General features: G+C 54.4%; 7 protein-coding genes across 7 annotated transcripts; 3 read left to right on the top strand and 4 right to left on the bottom strand.

Annotated features, from left to right (window-relative positions):
- Positions 1-321: 321 nt before the first annotated feature.
- On the bottom strand, positions 322-4,121 carry N656DRAFT_783032 (uncharacterized protein). The gene has a single exon (XM_064815864.1). The coding sequence runs from the start codon at positions 3,747-3,749 to the stop codon at positions 612-614; it is 3,138 nt and encodes a 1,045-aa protein (XP_064667015.1). The 5' UTR covers positions 3,750-4,121; the 3' UTR covers positions 322-611.
- Positions 4,122-4,564: 443 nt separating this feature from the next.
- N656DRAFT_771033 (PC4-domain-containing protein) lies at positions 4,565-5,137 on the top strand (the record flags this gene model as incomplete). The annotated part of the gene is made up of 3 exons (XM_064813819.1): positions 4,565-4,708; positions 4,761-4,868; positions 4,919-5,137. 3 exons carry the CDS (start codon positions 4,565-4,567, stop codon positions 5,135-5,137), a joined length of 471 nt encoding a protein of 156 aa, XP_064667014.1.
- Positions 5,138-5,296: 159 nt separating this feature from the next.
- On the bottom strand, positions 5,297-6,587 carry N656DRAFT_783030 (uncharacterized protein). The gene is made up of 4 exons (XM_064815863.1): positions 6,412-6,587; positions 5,954-6,333; positions 5,785-5,886; positions 5,297-5,728 (listed from the first exon to the last, which is right to left on the bottom strand). Exons 1-4 carry the CDS (start codon positions 6,496-6,498, stop codon positions 5,659-5,661), a joined length of 639 nt encoding a protein of 212 aa, XP_064667013.1. The 5' UTR covers positions 6,499-6,587; the 3' UTR covers positions 5,297-5,658.
- A 155-nt stretch (positions 6,588-6,742) lies between these two features.
- N656DRAFT_737967 (uncharacterized protein) lies at positions 6,743-9,377 on the top strand (the record flags this gene model as incomplete). The annotated part of the gene is made up of 2 exons (XM_064812756.1): positions 6,743-7,572; positions 7,631-9,377. Exons 1-2 carry the CDS (start codon positions 6,800-6,802, stop codon positions 9,375-9,377), a joined length of 2,520 nt encoding a protein of 839 aa, XP_064667012.1. The 5' UTR covers positions 6,743-6,799.
- A 448-nt stretch (positions 9,378-9,825) lies between these two features.
- N656DRAFT_800953 (HAD-like protein) lies at positions 9,826-11,535 on the bottom strand (the record flags this gene model as incomplete). The annotated part of the gene is made up of 4 exons (XM_064818062.1): positions 9,826-10,410; positions 10,468-10,610; positions 10,688-10,740; positions 10,808-11,535. 4 exons carry the CDS (start codon positions 11,533-11,535, stop codon positions 9,826-9,828), a joined length of 1,509 nt encoding a protein of 502 aa, XP_064667011.1.
- A 1,110-nt stretch (positions 11,536-12,645) lies between these two features.
- On the top strand, positions 12,646-14,172 carry N656DRAFT_737962 (NAD(P)-binding protein; the record flags this gene model as incomplete). Its single annotated transcript, XM_064812755.1, has 4 exons — positions 12,646-12,729; positions 12,801-13,067; positions 13,232-13,633; positions 13,748-14,172. 4 exons carry the CDS (start codon positions 12,646-12,648, stop codon positions 13,964-13,966), a joined length of 972 nt encoding a protein of 323 aa, XP_064667010.1. The 3' UTR covers positions 13,967-14,172.
- On the bottom strand, positions 13,985-15,111 carry N656DRAFT_339337 (cytochrome P450). Its single transcript, XM_064809299.1, has 2 exons — positions 14,778-15,111; positions 13,985-14,709 (listed from the first exon to the last, which is right to left on the bottom strand). The coding sequence occupies exons 1-2, from the start codon at positions 14,923-14,925 to the stop codon at positions 14,252-14,254; spliced, it is 606 nt and encodes a 201-aa protein (XP_064667009.1). The 5' UTR covers positions 14,926-15,111; the 3' UTR covers positions 13,985-14,251.
- Positions 15,112-16,254: the final 1,143 nt, after the last annotated feature.

Genomic DNA, 16,254 nt, shown 5'->3' with positions numbered 1-16,254 from the left:
AGAGCAACCTGGGAAGAGGAAAGCGGTCTGAGGAATTCGCCTCCATGTTGGTTGCGACTATTTTAGTCGCAACCAAGTCCATGATGATGATGATCTTGTCAATGGACGGGTGGCTTGCTTGGCAACCAAGCCCTCCATCACGCCATGAAAGCTTGGTATTTTGGTGAGCTTGGTATGCACGCTCGGCACGTATCTCGCACTCCACCAAGTCACCTCAACGTTGGGGTATCACGCCTCAACCCGGTAATTCCCAGCCTGGTTCGAAACGCAGCGAAGATCAAGCCATGCTAAACACCGATGAAGTGGTACAGAAATGACTGGCTTATTAGTCGCTGCGAGCTCAGTTTCGGATGAGAATCCCTAGAAATGTAGTTAGTGGTTCTTTCATTAAGTTTCTTAAAGGTCCCAGTACTCTGTATATGTACTCCTCGTGATCCATCCCCCCTTATCATACATACAGTGAGCAATGGCTCCATCGCCAATCGCTCACCGCATCCCAAGAGAATACATACAATCACCAGCCCGATCTAATCTTTAGTAGGCCATTATAAATAATCATACATGAGAATCTCCAAGGGAAAACCAAAAATAGCCAAAAAGTCGTGGTCGCATCAATGCGTAACAGTCCTCACTGCCTGCAGCAGCACCCCGAACATGAGTCCTCTGGCGACCTCCTCAATCTGCAGGCAATCAAAGAGCCGGCCTAGCGCTTCGGACGTGGCCGCCTGGCCCATGACGCCCATGAGCGCCGCTGGGACGCCGCTCTCAATCAGCAGCTTCCTGGCCTTGACCCGTAGCTTTTCCTTTTCGTCGGCCGTCATCTCGGCCGGCCACGCCGCCCGTTCCTGCTCCGTCGGCAGCGCGTTCTCCCGGAGCTTTTTGACATGGGCCGCGATGCCGCTGTCAGACGTGTTGGCTTCGAGAACCGATGACTGGATGAGCGACTGGATTGAGAGCAGCGACGGGTTGCCCGGCCGCAGCAGGAACGACTTGGCCGCTGCGAGCAGCGTGCGCCGGATATTCCACGCCGACGAAAGCGTGTACAGCTCGTTGATGACGGCGAAAATAAGCTCGACCGCCACCCGCGTCTCCTGCTCCGAAAGCTTTGGATGCTGCTTCACGCCCTTGAGCGGCGGCCCATTGGCCTGTTGATTGCTGCTTATCGTGGGCATGGTCAACGAGCGCATGTGGTGGGTAGCAAAGTCGGGCGCGCGTGTATTTGACGGGCTGGTTGGGGACCCGTAGTCATCGGGGATCATATCGGGCGGTGGGGGCAAACGGAACCCCTCGAAGCTGAGGCTCGAAGGCGATCGCCCTGGCCCTGGGGCTCGGCTTGACGCCCGACTATGCTCCCGACTGTTCCTCGCAGACGCTCGGGAAGGACCGGCATTCTCAGGCTCCGCCTCGCCTTGCGAGTTGTAACTGGGGCGGCGTTCCATAGGCGGTATCTTACCCGGTTGTAGCGCAATGACCGACGAATGCTGGCTATCTATGCTGTCTCGAGGCTTGCGCATTCCGCTGAGAGACAGGCTACTATCAGCACGGGAAAGTGCCGAGATGGACAGGCGACTAGCTGCCGTCACATCTTGGAGGGCTGAAGGCGGAGGCGATGGGGTGGGCTGCGCAGCCTTCCGCTGGCCCAAACCGATATTCCCCAGCACCCCCGTCACGCCTCCAACCACTGCCTTGGAACCCTCAAGCGGGGCGCTCGTCAATACATCCAACACGTTCTTGCCAATCTTCTCAAACGCTTGAAACCCAGACTTGGCACTGGGAATGTGGCCGTGGTCCCGTTCCAGGAACTTCTTTAGCCCTTCGCTTTCAGCTAGGCTCTGATGCCAGCAGGCATCTCGCAGGTAGCGCTCCAGCTCCCCACGCAACGATGTCCTCGTGTGCACCTTCCACGGCGGCAAAGTCTTGTGTTGCTCCGAGAAGGCGGTGGCGCCAGAAACATTTGCAATTCGTCGTAGCACCTCGTGCAAAACCTCGAAATCGCTGTACTTCCGGACAATCATCCACCCGGGATACATCGTTGTGGCGGGCTCAATCTGAACGAGATAGTCCCATGAGGGTTTCGACCGGATCCGGCCGTCACCCGGCTCATCCAGAACAGTAATGGTCGCATTATGCAGGGTCAACGGAGGTTTTGGAGATTCAACTGCGTCACCTTCAGGTTCATCTCGGGCAGGGGGGACGATCTGATCGAAGCTTGTAAAGTGATGTTCCACATCTTGCGGGGGGGATGAGCCCTGGCTCGATGAGGCCTCTGCAGAAAGCGGCGTCACGGGAGTGGGAATGGCGCCATTTCTCCTTGATGAATCATCGCTGCTGGCTCGTTGAGGCATGTCCGCAGGACTATCCACATGTTCAGGCTGGACGGGCTTCGGGGCCCAACCCTCCTGAATATCCAGCTCGTCTGCATTGCGCTTCAGAGCATCGGCAAGCCTTTCAGAGGCCTCAACCTCGCCCCCTCTGAGGCCTTGGCACTCCTTCCCTTGTTGTGATTCTTCCATGAGAGTTCCTTCATTGGCGATCATTTGATTCAGCCGCTTCATCTCCTCCATTGCCACTTCCATCTCTTCCTCGGCCTTACTAAGCTTCTTCTTATGCGCCGTTGACTCCCTCCGGCGTGCTCTCTCTTGCTCGAAAGAGTTCCGGTTCCCCTTTGTAAGACCAATGTTGCCCACATTGCCGTCCAAATCCGCAAAAGCTGCATCTGCGGAGGGGCCAGTTTGCATGCCTACGTCAATGGCTTGACTGATATCAGGCTCTCCCGACTCTAGCAAGTAGACGATCCACGAGTTGATGAATTCCGGCTTGGAACACGTCTGAAGTGTCATTTCCAGTATGACACCAGCCAGGATCTCCCTGAGGAAAACCCTCGCCGGATCGCATTCGTAGATGGGACGTTCCAGAAACCCCAACAAGTCTTCAGCAGCCATGCGGAACTTGCCCGCTTGCTGCCGTTGATTCAGGAGGTTGGATAGATTGGACTCGGGATGCGAGGCAAGGTAGTTATAGACAGCGTCTGCGGCTGATACTTTGGACTCGGCCGGGACTTCGGCATAAGCATTGGAGAGCTCCGAGAAGAAAACAATGACGATAGAGGAGGAGTTTGTTAGAAAGTCGAGGAATGCGTCGGCGGGACGCTTCCTACTGAGACTATTGCATACGGATGTAAGGAACGATGTGAGCGTCTTGCGGCAGACTAATGGGAAAGACTTGTCAGAGGGCACAATCGGCGAGTACCACCACTTGACGTAGTTTTCAATGACAGCATCGACGAGCTCGTTCATGGCCTCGCGGGTCTCGGGGCGCAAGTCGTCGAAGGAGCGCACCAATGCGGTTTCCTGCTCGTCTGCGCTCGGCTCGTTGAGCATGGCATTCTGCGAGTTCTTCTTGGCCTCGAGCAATCGTGCCAAAACATCAACCCCTCTCTCCCCTCGAATAGTGCGCTGCACTTCCGCACTGCGTTGCTCCCAGTGTATGAAGGTCACGATGCCACCGAATGCGCCTATTAGTACGAGGCCGAGTCTGCCTAGCACTAGATATGTGATCGCAGCCAAGCCCACGGCGACGACGCCGAGGGTTCCGGGTGTTGCTGTTGCAATGAATTGAATGATTTTCGTCGCCAGATTCCCGTCTTCACTGGTGCTAGGAGCGGTCGGAACATGGTCAGTCGTTTGGCTGGGTGCTGCCCGCAGTCCCGTGTCTACCGTGTCGGGTTCGGTCTTGGTTTTCTCGTCCATTTTATCGGGTATTGCGCCAGGACTCGGCGCATCTTGTTGTTTCATACAGGCTCAATTGTGATTCGGAGAGTCATGGGTACGGGACGGCTCGAACGGATAACGGATGGGCTCCCGGCGTCGGATAAGGAATCGGTCGCGGAATACACGGATCCCTGCATAAGCAGAGCTTTCTGTACCGCAGATGGCTCAGTCGTGGACGAAATTGCTGAAGGAAGACAGAGAGGAGCAATGAACCAAAAGTTCCGTGTCTGGTGCGATTGATGTTTCGAGCCTGTCCGTCGACTCCTTTCGTGGGATTTGAGACGGGATCCTTAGGAGGATTTTAAAAGGGGCCTGCCCTTGCCTGCCCCAATTCCCCAATGGTTCAAGACTTCAAGGACGCTGCTGTCTTGGCGACCACCAAACGTTGCGCGTCTCCACTAACAAGCTGAACTAGATGGCCCGTGCGCATTATTAAGCTTTCGGTTAGGTTCATCTAGTGCATGGTACGAATGTACTTACAGTCTAGAAGGTGCTGCACGTGCGAACGCGTTTAGGGTAAAGCACCCGACGTCACAACCCTCACGGGGACACCTACCCTCCTCGTATGCGTTTCGCGACCGTGTTTCGCGCTTCCCTTGCAACTGCGTTTTGGGGCGCTTCGTCTATCTCACCAAACCCCAAGTGATAAGCAGGTTGCAATTAGACCCCGCACGCCGAACCGGACCTTCAACCTCAAATTGCCATCTCTCACGACAGCAGTCTCTCTCACTCTCAGAGGAAGTATCTCTCGTGGGTTACGACCTAGTCCCAGAAGCAGCGCGTAAGTCGGCATAATGCCGTACAACAAGAAGCGGCAAATCGAGGCCGAAAGCGACGATGAGGCGCCACAAGTGGCCAAGAAAGCAAAGGGCGAGAATGTCAAGGCGAAAAAGGATCTCTCAAAAGGCACAGATGCAGATGGGAATTGTTATTGGGAGGTTAGTTTCCTATCATTTCATTTTGCTCTTCAGATGTTGACTTTCTGGCCAGATCGGCAGCAACCGGCGCATCAGTTCTTCTCAGTTCAAAGGCGCCACTTTGGTCAACATCAGAGAGTATTACACGGCTCCAGATGGTGAGCTGAAGCCAGGAAAGAAAGTGCGTGTTTCGGCTACGGTTTGCCGGCGTATGCATTAACCACAGTTCAGGGAATCTCGCTCTCCTTGGATCAGTACAAAGCTCTTCTTCGGGTCATCCCGGAGCTAAATGAGGAGCTTCGTTCACAAGGCCATGTTGTCGAAACCCCAGCAGCAGCTGGATCCGGCTCGGTCCAAATGAAGGCTGAGAAGTCGGCGAAGACCAAGAAGCCGAAGAAGTCCAATATTGAGGAAACAAGCGAAGAGGAGGATGAGGAAGAAGAAACGTAGGGGGCGAATCCCTTGCGGTTACTCAAGGAGTAATCCTCTTTTCTCCTCCCTTTAATTCACTTGCAATTATCCTCCAGGAGTTCTGGGAACATGCGTTTGCCTGCTCTTTGTGGAGTAACGGAGCTCCAATTTATCACGGTTATGAAGTCACGACCAAAAGTGTATATTATGCTAACGTTTGCACCTAATTCTGTTCTTGCAAGTGCTTGAGCTGCAGCCATGAGGAAAGTAATCTTGCTGTGACAATACGTAACATCTAGAGAGTGCTCGGATTTTGCTAGTGGACAATTAGATGAGAATATTTGTCACACTTACACCTCTTATATATCATTTCCGGCGCCTGTGGGGTGCTCAACTTCTCGAAAACCCATCCGCTTCCGACAGACAAACATATTTACAATATTTGGCGCCATAGTTCCGTCTGCAAATGGGTTTACATACCTCTTCTAGCCATATCGTACACTGCACCGGCTGACAGGATGGAGGTACGAATTCGACCTTAACCTGAAACCCTGGTCTTCTTAAGCCCTTTTCTCTTCTTCTCTCAGTCGAGCTATCAGTTTTTCTTGCAAAAACGGACTCAAACCGAGACTGAGAACAATTCATGTCAGCTCATATTCTCCTGACCAGACACAGGATGTCCTTACATTCCCTGATTGGTGACAATGCGGTAAGTGCCACTGGCTTGATAATTGCCAATAATGTCTCCCTTGCCGTCAACTTCGACGCTGCCAAGGATATCTTCCGGCCTACGCGGTAAAAGTTAGAACCTCTCTTAAAGCCATAAGATCCTACCAAATCTTCTGGCAAGCCTACCAAGCAATCCGTCCGAAATCAGGCGGGTTCCTTGTATCGCTGAGATGGACCCAGCCGCCCACGCCTGCGCCGCCAGCACCGCCCTCGGCACTGGCGCCCCCGGCACCAGTACCTGTGCCTCGCTGATTGCGTGCTTGTATAAAACTGAAGCCTCCTGGGGACGCAAACGCTCGCGCCTGGCTCTTCAGGTCTGGGTCGTCTGCCGCATGTTTCGCAAGGACGTCGTTGAGGATGGAGAGAAACCGGGGGTTGCCCTGGAACGAGTTTGGGGTTGGGGGGACGGTAGTTGTAGTGCCGATTGCGAGGGCGGGCTTCGGGGGATTTGTGTCGAGGTAGGAGAGGAGATAGCGGTTTGGTATTTGCGGGTGCGGGAAGACTTTCTGGGGAGGAAATAGTTAGATTGCTTAGCTTTCTACATATCTGGGCGTTACGATGTGAGAAGATGGATCGATACTGACAATGCTGTGATTGGAAGCTAGTGACGAGAGACCCCGTCTGAAGCTGCGGAGTTGTAGTTGTGCTACGTATAGACATATAGTCGACATGTTTGAATCGTTGACAGAACTGAATGTTTTTCGATCGAGTGCAATGCCGTCATTGCGCTGAGCTCTGGAGCTCCACTGATTTGAGCTCCAGACTCAGCTTCACTGACTGAGATCCACTTGCCGCCGGCAGTGTCAGTACCCCTGCTCTAGCCCTTGTCTTGCCCCACCAAACGCGCTAAGACGCGCTCTTCTGGATTAATTAACGCGTCCTTGAGGATCTTCCTAACAATATCGCACTTGGTCAGTTAAGACGAGATTGAAACCACCAACACCAGTATTTTCTTAGGTTGAGCAGTTCAAGATGATGATGGTACAGAGCCCCCAGAAAAGCCCTCGAAAAAACAAAGAGCAAACAACTCCCGAAAAGGGCAGCAAGCGAGCAAAGCCCCCTCCGCCGCCCTTCTTCGCTCCCAGGAATCCTGCGCCGTCCAGCGCAATCCCGTCCTCGTCGCCGGCTTTTGGGACACCAGCCCATCCTTTGAAGCCGTTTCAGCCTCCAGTGCCCGCGAAAGCAGCCGTGCTCCCCATCATCCTTCCTCCCGCGACGCTTCGTCCTCTCGCATTCCGGACCTTCACCAAGAAACACGGCTTGACGCTAACATCATCCGCTCTCCAAGAGTTCGCATCTTTTATTGGAAGGCACTGCGGCTCAGGATGGAGAGAAGAAGGCCTCGCCGAGAAGGTCCTGGACGAGGCAGCGAAAACGTGGAAGAATCGCAATGGGGGCGTCATTGTGGAAGGAACCAGCCCGGAGCTGAAGGACATCCTGAAGAACTTGGAGGGCAATATGAGCGGCGGCAAGATCATCAGCGGTTCAAGAGGCATTAGTCGCCAGAATAGCTTGTTGCTAGAGCCCACTGACGAATCTGACCACTCCAAGACCAGACTGGGTTTGAGACCAACCCTGTCGCTGACACGAGACGACAGCCAGTCCAGCTTCGGAATGTCCGATATGGCCGTTGATGAGGAACCGGATGACGAGGGGTTGAAGGACATCAGGAGATGGCTAAAGGTCATACATGCATTTGATCAACCGCGATACACATATAACGTTGCCAAGAAGCATTTTGAAAAGTCCGGCTTCATCCTGCCCCTCCTACAGTCCTGTTCATGAGCTCTAACAACGAGACAGAACAAATACCAAGGCATCTATTCTGCCGGCCGCCTCCCACAAGACGGAAGCCTTTCGCAACCGATTCAACGTCATACATCAAAGGCTTCTTCGCAATGAAGCCTTCCAGACCTCGGCCGTCGCCAGCGCTAGGTGTGCCTCCCTCCGTCGAGCCGGATCGTCATCGGCGATGCAATCGCACAAAATCACGCCCATCGCCAACCTCCTTGGCCGTCACGGCACGACCCATATGCTTCTCGGGATGCTGGTCATCTTGCCAACGGGCAACCTGGCAATCAGTGACCTGACGGGCACTATTGCGCTGGATCTATTGCATGCAGTCGCTATTCCGGAGGACTCGGCTTGGTTCACACCAGGCATGATTGTCTTGATTGACGGCGTCTACGAGGAAGAGGAAGAGTCTACCGGCAAGGGGCTTAGTGGCAGTAGTGGAGTGGGAGGCACTATTGGCGGCCGTTTTCAAGGCTTCTTCGTCGGCCAGCCCCCTTGCGAAAAGAGACGGGCAACACTGGGAGTCAGCGGGCCGGACGGAGGGCCCGATCACACCATCGGAGGCGGCTTCGGGTGGATCGACTTCCTCGGTGTGGGCAGTGAACGCGCTGTGGGCTCTCGGATGCGCAGGCTCGAGCAGCGGCTGCTACGTCAGCCAGCTCTTGCCGATCCGGACAGCCTAGGGCGCGGCCGGGTGGTTATTTTGGGCGAGCTGAATCTCGACCAGCCGCGCAGTTTGCAGGCGCTCAGGAAGATCCTTTCCCTATACTCCACCGACCCGGAAGGTTCAACACCCATGGCTTTTGTCCTCACTGGCAATTTCACCACGCACGCCGTCATGGCTCGCGGGGGCAGCGGCGGGAGTATCGAGTACAAGGAGTTCTTTGACGCCTTGGCCTCGACACTAGCCGACTTCCCCATGCTCCTGACAACGGCAACCTTCATCTTCGTGCCCGGAGACAACGACGGGTGGGCGTCGGCCTTCGCAGGGGGCGCCGCCGTCCCGCTGCCGAGAAAGCCCGTACCTGCCCTGTTCACGTCCCGCATCAGGCGGGTATTCGCGGCAGCCAACGCCGAAGCGGGCTTCTCAGGCAGCGACGGAAAGGGCGGCGAGGCCATCTGGACCACCAACCCCAGCCGCCTGACGCTGTTTGGGCCCAACCACGAGATTGTGCTATTCAGGGACGACATCTCAGCCCGTCTCCGGCGCGCCTCGGTCAGGCTCAAGACTAAAGCCGGAAGCAGTCCCGATGAAGACGACTCTTCTTCTGGACAACATGGCCAAGAACCCACCGACGTAACCATGTCAGACAGCAACCCACCTACCGCAACCCAGCAAGACGCCACCCTGATGGACATGGACACGGATAACCCTCCCACAAGAGCCGTGGACCAAACCATCCCAAACAACAACAAGGACAAGGAAACACCGGAGGAAACGATTCCCTACGACATCCTAACCGCCAGGAAGCTGGTCAAGACGCTCCTCGACCAGGCCTACCTGGCGCCCTTCCGGCAGGCCGTCCGCCCCGTGCACTGGGACTACACCTCGGCCATGTACCTGTACCCGCTGCCGACGGCCGTGGTGCTGGTCGACACGACGGCGCCCGCGTTTTGCGTCCGCTACGAGGGCTGTCTGGTCATGAACCCCGGCAGCGTGCTCGTCGCGGGGCGCAGGGGCGTGGCTAGGTGGGTGGAATATGATTTGGGTAGGGTTGCGGGGGGGGTCGGGAAGGTGAGGGAGTGCACTTTTTAGGCGATTCTTTTTTTTCTTTCTTGCGGGGGAGTGTCGTCTCTAGGGGTTTTTGCCTGCATAATCTCATGTGGATTACGGTTTGGCCATGGAGGACATTGGGGGAGACAATGGACCGATGATATGGTGTGGGTTATACTCGTTTATGGTAGAGGTAAAGTGCGTCACCTGCAGGGACTGTGACACCTCGATAACTGCAGTTTGGGGGTCATTTTGGCTATGACGAACCCAATATAGACCGTTTTTAGGCTTTGCCGATCAGGTACGGACTTGATCTGAGAGCTTTCAAACCATCTTGTAAGTTGAAGTCATTCATTTATCATGTTTAAAACTCTCTTTGAAAATGATGATGACGATGACTTCAGAAATTCAAAGATCTAGCACTAACGTCTAAGTCGTGTATAAGTTCGGAATATCCAACGTTCTGCTAATATCAGGTGCTTGCTCAACATCATACCTCGAGAGCAACTACGGTCACGCCGTTCATGCCGAGCTCGCTCACACCGTCTTCCTTGTGTGAACCATTCTCTTGGGCAGCGATTTCCGGAGAGGAAAGCGCAGCAACCGCCAGGGCTGTGGTCACCGCGCGATTTCCCACCCTCACCCCCGTCGATCCATACTTATAGATCCAACCTACTTCCCAGCTCCCATCTTCAGATTGCAACTCCCGCAAAGCGCGGCGATCACCCTCGCACGCGATCCCCAGCTGAGCGCAGGTAATGATGCGAAAAGCCAAATCCAAGGCGCTGCCGCCCAGACCGACTCGTTCACGCATTCGTGCTTTCAACAGCGGACCCAGCGTCATCTGGAGATGGGCATCGCTCGACGATCGGAGCAGGCGTCCGATGAAGCCGAGGCAGCAGTCTGGGGATGTGTAGTACCGGGTCCCCTGCATGTAAGAACGGTCCGCAAGCATGGAGCGTACCAGCTCCAGGGTCCGTTCGAACTCATGACCGCGGTTGTAAGAGTAGAAGCAAGCGAGGATATTCGCGCTGGCAATTGGATCAACCCGAAGCTTGTTACGGTCAAAGTACGTCTTTGAGTCTATTAGCCAGACAGCTTCCTGATATGCTAATCTTGATAGATAGCTTACCTGGAAAGTACCATCCTCGTTGACATATTCGGTCATGGTGTCGAGCAAAGTTTCGGCCGACGACGGCCGAAGGACTTGCAGAGCGAGGGATGTTGTGTCAAGGTCGTCAGGGAAATAGCCCCCTGGGACGAGCACTGCTTCGCCTGGTAGTAGGATGTTCCCGTCAGTCGCCGCTTCCCTTGAACAAACCTGCTCTGACGCGAAGGAAAGTGCGTCTCACCGGCGAAGAAATTCCACCGCTTCTTTGTTCCCCATTCCAAATTGATGAGGGACCTATCAGCGTGGGGTTAGTCACCAGCGTCTTCCAGCATTCTTCTACTCTCGATGACGGTCGACTTACCTGTCCCGCAGCGTATCCATAAGCAACAGTTTCGAGAAATTGTCGGCGAAGGTGACGCCGTTGTCCGTGATGGAGTCACACATATTCGAATTCCGGAACAGATATCTCCAGCCCTTGCCGACGGCGCTATCCAGCATCAAGATCTCACGTAACGAGTGAATTGTCGACCACGAATCCCCGAAAACGAATGAGCGGATACCCACGGCTCGTGCTGCGCGTACATTTTCTTCCTTATCGTCAATGAAGACAACCTGGTTGCCCTCCAAGCCGATCTGTTCCAGGACGTGGCGGTAGAATCTGATTTCTGGCTTTCGCATGCCTGCTCCCGCCGACGGAAACACTCGGTCGAAAAGCGACCAGTCCGTCTTTCCTGCGATATCCTCGAAGTCTTCCTTCCCAATGTTTGACATTGCATACACTTGAATTGCAGGATCCTCCCTCAACTCAACAAGAAACGAAACAATGTCATGGTCAGGATGCAGAGAAGCTCGCGCCTGAACGAATGCCTCTGCGATCTCAGACGCCGGGAGGGAGAATTGCTGAGCACTCAACTCGTAACAGGCGTCCCTAGTGATCTCACCACGCTCATAGCTATTCCAGACCGGTGTCGAGAGGATGGCCCGCAGCTTTCGAGCGGGAATGGTTGTCCTCGTTTTGGCGGACCATTTGAATAGGACATCGCCAAGGTCGAAGATGACTGCACGAGGAGGTGCTTGCAGAGGATGCATTCTGCCTACACGATCTTGTTTGGGTCTATTTCCTCTTCCCGGCTTCAACTCGTGAGGGGGAAGGCCGGCCTGTAAATGTAGGTCCCATCACGACTCCTATGCTGCTCCTTTGGCCTTTCTATCTCAGTGTTGCTTACTGAGCTTTATCAACTGCCAAGATGACCACCTTGCAGTGATGCACTCCCTATGCAGTCATGTCGGTTCTGATCCTCTGAACCGAGCGGATGCCGGATGGTGGTGACGCGTAGTTCCCATCGCGGCATCCCGATTCCCGGATTCCCTAGTCTAACATAGGGTGCTACGCTGCTGCCCACGATCTGGATCCGAAAGGTCAGAGGGGGTTGATTTGAACACTGCAAAGGTCCTTGCAATTCAGTTGCAAGCCTTGAGTAGTCCAGCGGCACAACCAGCCCGGAGGGGCCAACGGATCTGGGCGCCATCTACAGTTACTGCCACTGTCGACAGCGTGGTATCGCATGAACATTGATGGCATTCGACCGTCCGCTACTCCTTTGAGATAACAGAACCGCTGGCACACCATCAATAGTTCAAGGCGCCAGATACGTGGGGGCTAAGATGAAACCATGCGAGGTGCTGGCATGCATAAGGTATGTATGACTGTGACATTCGGAACCTACTTTCCATTGTCGGCTCTGAAAGCATGGGTCAGGAACTCCATGACTAAGTTGTAAGTAGGTCGTGTTATTATCCGGCTCAACAGTTACCAGACTGCGGCCGCAACACGCCGCGTTAGGTTGGACTCGGGGTATGTGCAAGTATGCTACGTACAGTACATACCGTACTTTGTCTTGGAGCTTCCCCTCTCCCGAATCACGCTGCGGGCCGTGCCCTTCCCGTCCATTGATGCAGTGTGGTATCAAGAGTGGTACCGACAGCGTCCAACTGATACACTTAGCTTAGTCAGCCTAGTCAGACTGGCTCAGTGTGAAGAGATAAGGCAGAGCACACACCAAGGAATGCAACTTGAGTGGTAGAAGTGGGAGAAGACGAACTCGGTTAACGTCTTGACGCGACTCGGAGACCCATCTGAACCATCTCTCTCTCCTATTGCCTCGAACCATTTGAAAGATTTGCTTCGCTTAGCTTTACATGATGGGCAACGTCTTAAGCCAGTTCTACTTCATTCCGACCCCGCATCTCACTGAGAAGAACTGTCCCGACCAAACAGGGCGGGTAAGTTTTACTAAGTTGTATTGCTCCTCCCTACTTCGTCCGTAGCTTACTGCTCACACTATCTCCTGCAGGTGTTCCTCGTGACTGGTGGCTATGCCGGTGTGGGCTTCGAATTATGCAAGATACTCTATGACAAAAATGCGACTGTTTGGATCGCAGGCCGCAGCGAATCTAAAGCCCAAAAGGCAATTTCGAGCATCAAGGAAGCGTCACCCAAGAGCAACGGCCGCGTCGAGTTTCTGTACCTTGATTTGGCCGACCTGTCCACCATCAAACCCGCGGTCCAATGTTTCACTGCTCGAAACAACCGCCTCGATGTCTTGGTGAACAATGCCGGCGTACGTCCAGCTCCGCCTCGGGTTCCCGATTCCCCAATCATCCCCGGGATCCCCCTGAACCCCCGCCCCCACTGCTGTACCATACCACTGCAACCCACTCAACCCCTCAATCTACCTACTATCTACTGTGGTAACCATACTTTACCCATGCTGAGCTCTCACAGGTCATGTACCCTCCCAAGGGGAGCACCGATGCCCACGGAAACGAGCTGCAGCTAGGCACTAACTGCCTCGGGCCGTACCTACTCTACCGGCTGCTGCTCCCCCTCCTCACGCAGACGGCCGCCTCCTCGCCCACAGCGAGCGTGCGCGTGGCATGGGCCGCATCCATCGCCGTATTCGTCACGGCGCCGAAACCGCACGGCATCGTCCTCGGTGACGACGGTCGCCCCACCGACCAGGGCGTGGTCTTCAACTACGGCCAGACCAAGGTCGGCAACGTCTTCTTCGCGCGCGAGGAAGCCGAGACGACTCCCCACACGGGCGTCGTGCATGTTGCGTTCAACCCGGGCAATCTGCGCACTGAGCTGCAGCGGCACTGGACTGGACCGGGAGCTTGGTTCACGGTGAGTGAGAGCGGCCGCTTCATTCTTCACTTTCCTGTACCCCGCTTCCTCCAACGTCACTTAGTACGGATGTGTGCATACTGATGCCGCTTTCTTGTTTTATGCGAGTCGCAGGACAAATTTATCGTGTATCCGGCCATCTACGGCGCGTACACGGAGCTATGGGCCATACTTACGCCCGAGTTGACGCCCGACAAGAGCGGGGCTTATGTCTATCCCTGGGGTAGGCTCGGTAGTCTTCCTGATGGGGTCGAGGATGCCATGAAAGGGGAGAGGGGTGTCGCAGCTAGATTCGTGGAATGGTGCCGGAAGCAGATCGAACCCTATGAGTAGCGCGGACTGAATGGATCGCGCCTGGCGTCCCGAACTTGACGTGCCGATCAAAGTTCAACTTTGTTGATTGACGGAGCAAACAGATAACCGAAGATTATTCTCTTGTATTAGTACCCAACTTGAACTTGGCGACGGAGCCATTGAGCGAGCCTGCTAGTACCAACCAGGAACTATATAAACCCAACATCTGATACCATCTACACCGTAACTGAAATCTCCGCAGTGTCGTGAAAAGTTTACCACCGCCGAGTCGCTCACATGTACAGTACATACAACCAAGAGGAATCAGGCAACTCGCCGCTTCCGCAGAACGATCCTCTGCCCAAAATCCGGAAGCAGCTCCGTGTCATACTTGACGTTTTGCGGCCGTTCAGTTTGTCCAGGGGGAAACGAAACGTCATAGTCGAGCAGCAGGCTGGCCAAGATCAGCTTGATCATGGCGGCCGCGTACCATCGCCCGGGGCAGGTGAACCTTCCGCTGCCCCACGAGATATTCCCCGGCTCAATGCCCGTGTAGTCTAGGTGCCGTGCATGATCGGTACTACTAGTAGTACTTATGTCATCCTCCTCCTTGTAAGGGAGATAGAAGCGCAGGCGGTTGAAGCGTAGGGGGTCGTCATCGCCGTAGAATGCGGAATCGCGCGCCATGGCATATCCGGGCATTGATATGGTGATTCCGGGGTGGAGGATTGTTGTGTTGTCGGATAGCTTGATGGGGGACATTACCTTGCGATGGAAGCCGACTGGATGGGATTTAGTAGTATCAGCTCACGGGTAATAAGGTACCGAAAGGGGCGAGCAGCAAACTTACGGAACGTAGATTGATTCAGGCGCTGGGATTCCTTTAGGAAACTGTCCAAACGAGCGAGTTTCTTGGTCGTTGAGAATTGCCATTCTCCGTTGGTTTGAGCGAGCGCTACTTGCGCTTCGGACCGCAGGGGCTCGACAAATTCTGGCATGGAGCAGAGATCGAAGATCGCCTGTGTTATTGTGTGACGAATCTCGGTCCCCTACCACTGAAAGGGACTCCTCAGACTGAAGGTTGACTTGAACGGGGTGAGGTTCGGTAGAGCCAAAGGGTCTACAACAAGTGCACAAGCAAGTGTTCACACAGTAGTAAAGACAACTGCTTGCATTGCTTATTGGAGAACCTTCTGAAGGTCCTCCTAACGAGTGGCTATCTAGCTAGTATATATAATCCTTGTTTCACCATGCCCTGGCGACTATCACCAGTGACTGTTCTGTATTCACTGTTGATACTCCGTTGTCGACAGTGACTTCCCATTATCACCAGTGACGGCTTGATCTTGGCAGTGATAATCCTCTGATTGGTCCGTTGAATGATTGGTCGCCAGACGTCCCGCGGACCCGGCTGCAGCCCCTCGGGCCGCCAACAATGGTCATTCCATGACATATTGCCATGGACGATGTATGAAGCTGAGGCATGTCGCGTTGTCAGTTATGGACCCATTTACCCTTGGCGGCATCGAAGGTAATGGTATTCTTACCGCAGCCGCCGTCAAGATCAACAGCCGAGCGGCGATACTGTCCGGATCTGTATCCTTGCCGCTTTCAATAAGCAGCTTCATTACAGAAGGCTCCTCTTTGGCCACCATGATCTTTTCCGAAGGCGGGAAGAGGAGGTTGCGCGCCTCAGCGCGTTGGCGGAATATCCGGTTCCGTTGTGGGATCAGGGGCGCAATGAAGCGTCGAAGAAACGCTGGGAAAGGGAGCAAAATGAACTTTGTGATTTCGGCATCGATGGGCAAGGCCGTTACAGCACCCGTCCAGATCGGGTTATGGCAGTATGCCTTGCCGACAAAGACCGAGGACGAAATCCGGTGAATGAAGGATAACAGGAGCTCGTATGCGACGTGGACTGATGGAGATTATGAGTCAGGACATCAACGTCACATAAAAATGAACCGTACAACTCATGTGTGATGCGACTCAATCTCCGAGGTACCCTGGCCCAGCTGTTCCGCCATGGCCGTATGAAGCTCTTCGGCCATGAGCGGGATAAAGGTTGCTGTTTCATCAGCCTCCTGAACATCCTCGCATGATTTTCTGAACGGGCCATACGTAGGCTTTTTGTGAATGGCCCTCTGCAGATATCGTTGGTCAAGTGGTCTCGCAAAAGGAGATCCACGCCGGTGTATTGCCCCATTACGCCGTCCACCAGGGCTGCAGTCGAGCTCAGCTTGGACTCAGGAAGCATGTTGAGCTCCTTGAGAAACTTGGGAGCTAGCACGACGGTATCGCCCATCAGGGTTTGGACGACATAATTT

This window comes from Canariomyces notabilis (genome assembly GCF_033297395.1).
Source record: "Canariomyces notabilis strain CBS 508.74 unplaced genomic scaffold N656scaffold_25, whole genome shotgun sequence".
In the NCBI taxonomy this organism is placed as follows: Eukaryota; Fungi; Ascomycota; class Sordariomycetes; order Sordariales; family Chaetomiaceae; genus Canariomyces; species Canariomyces notabilis.
This window is presented reverse-complemented; position numbering and strand designations above follow the sequence as displayed.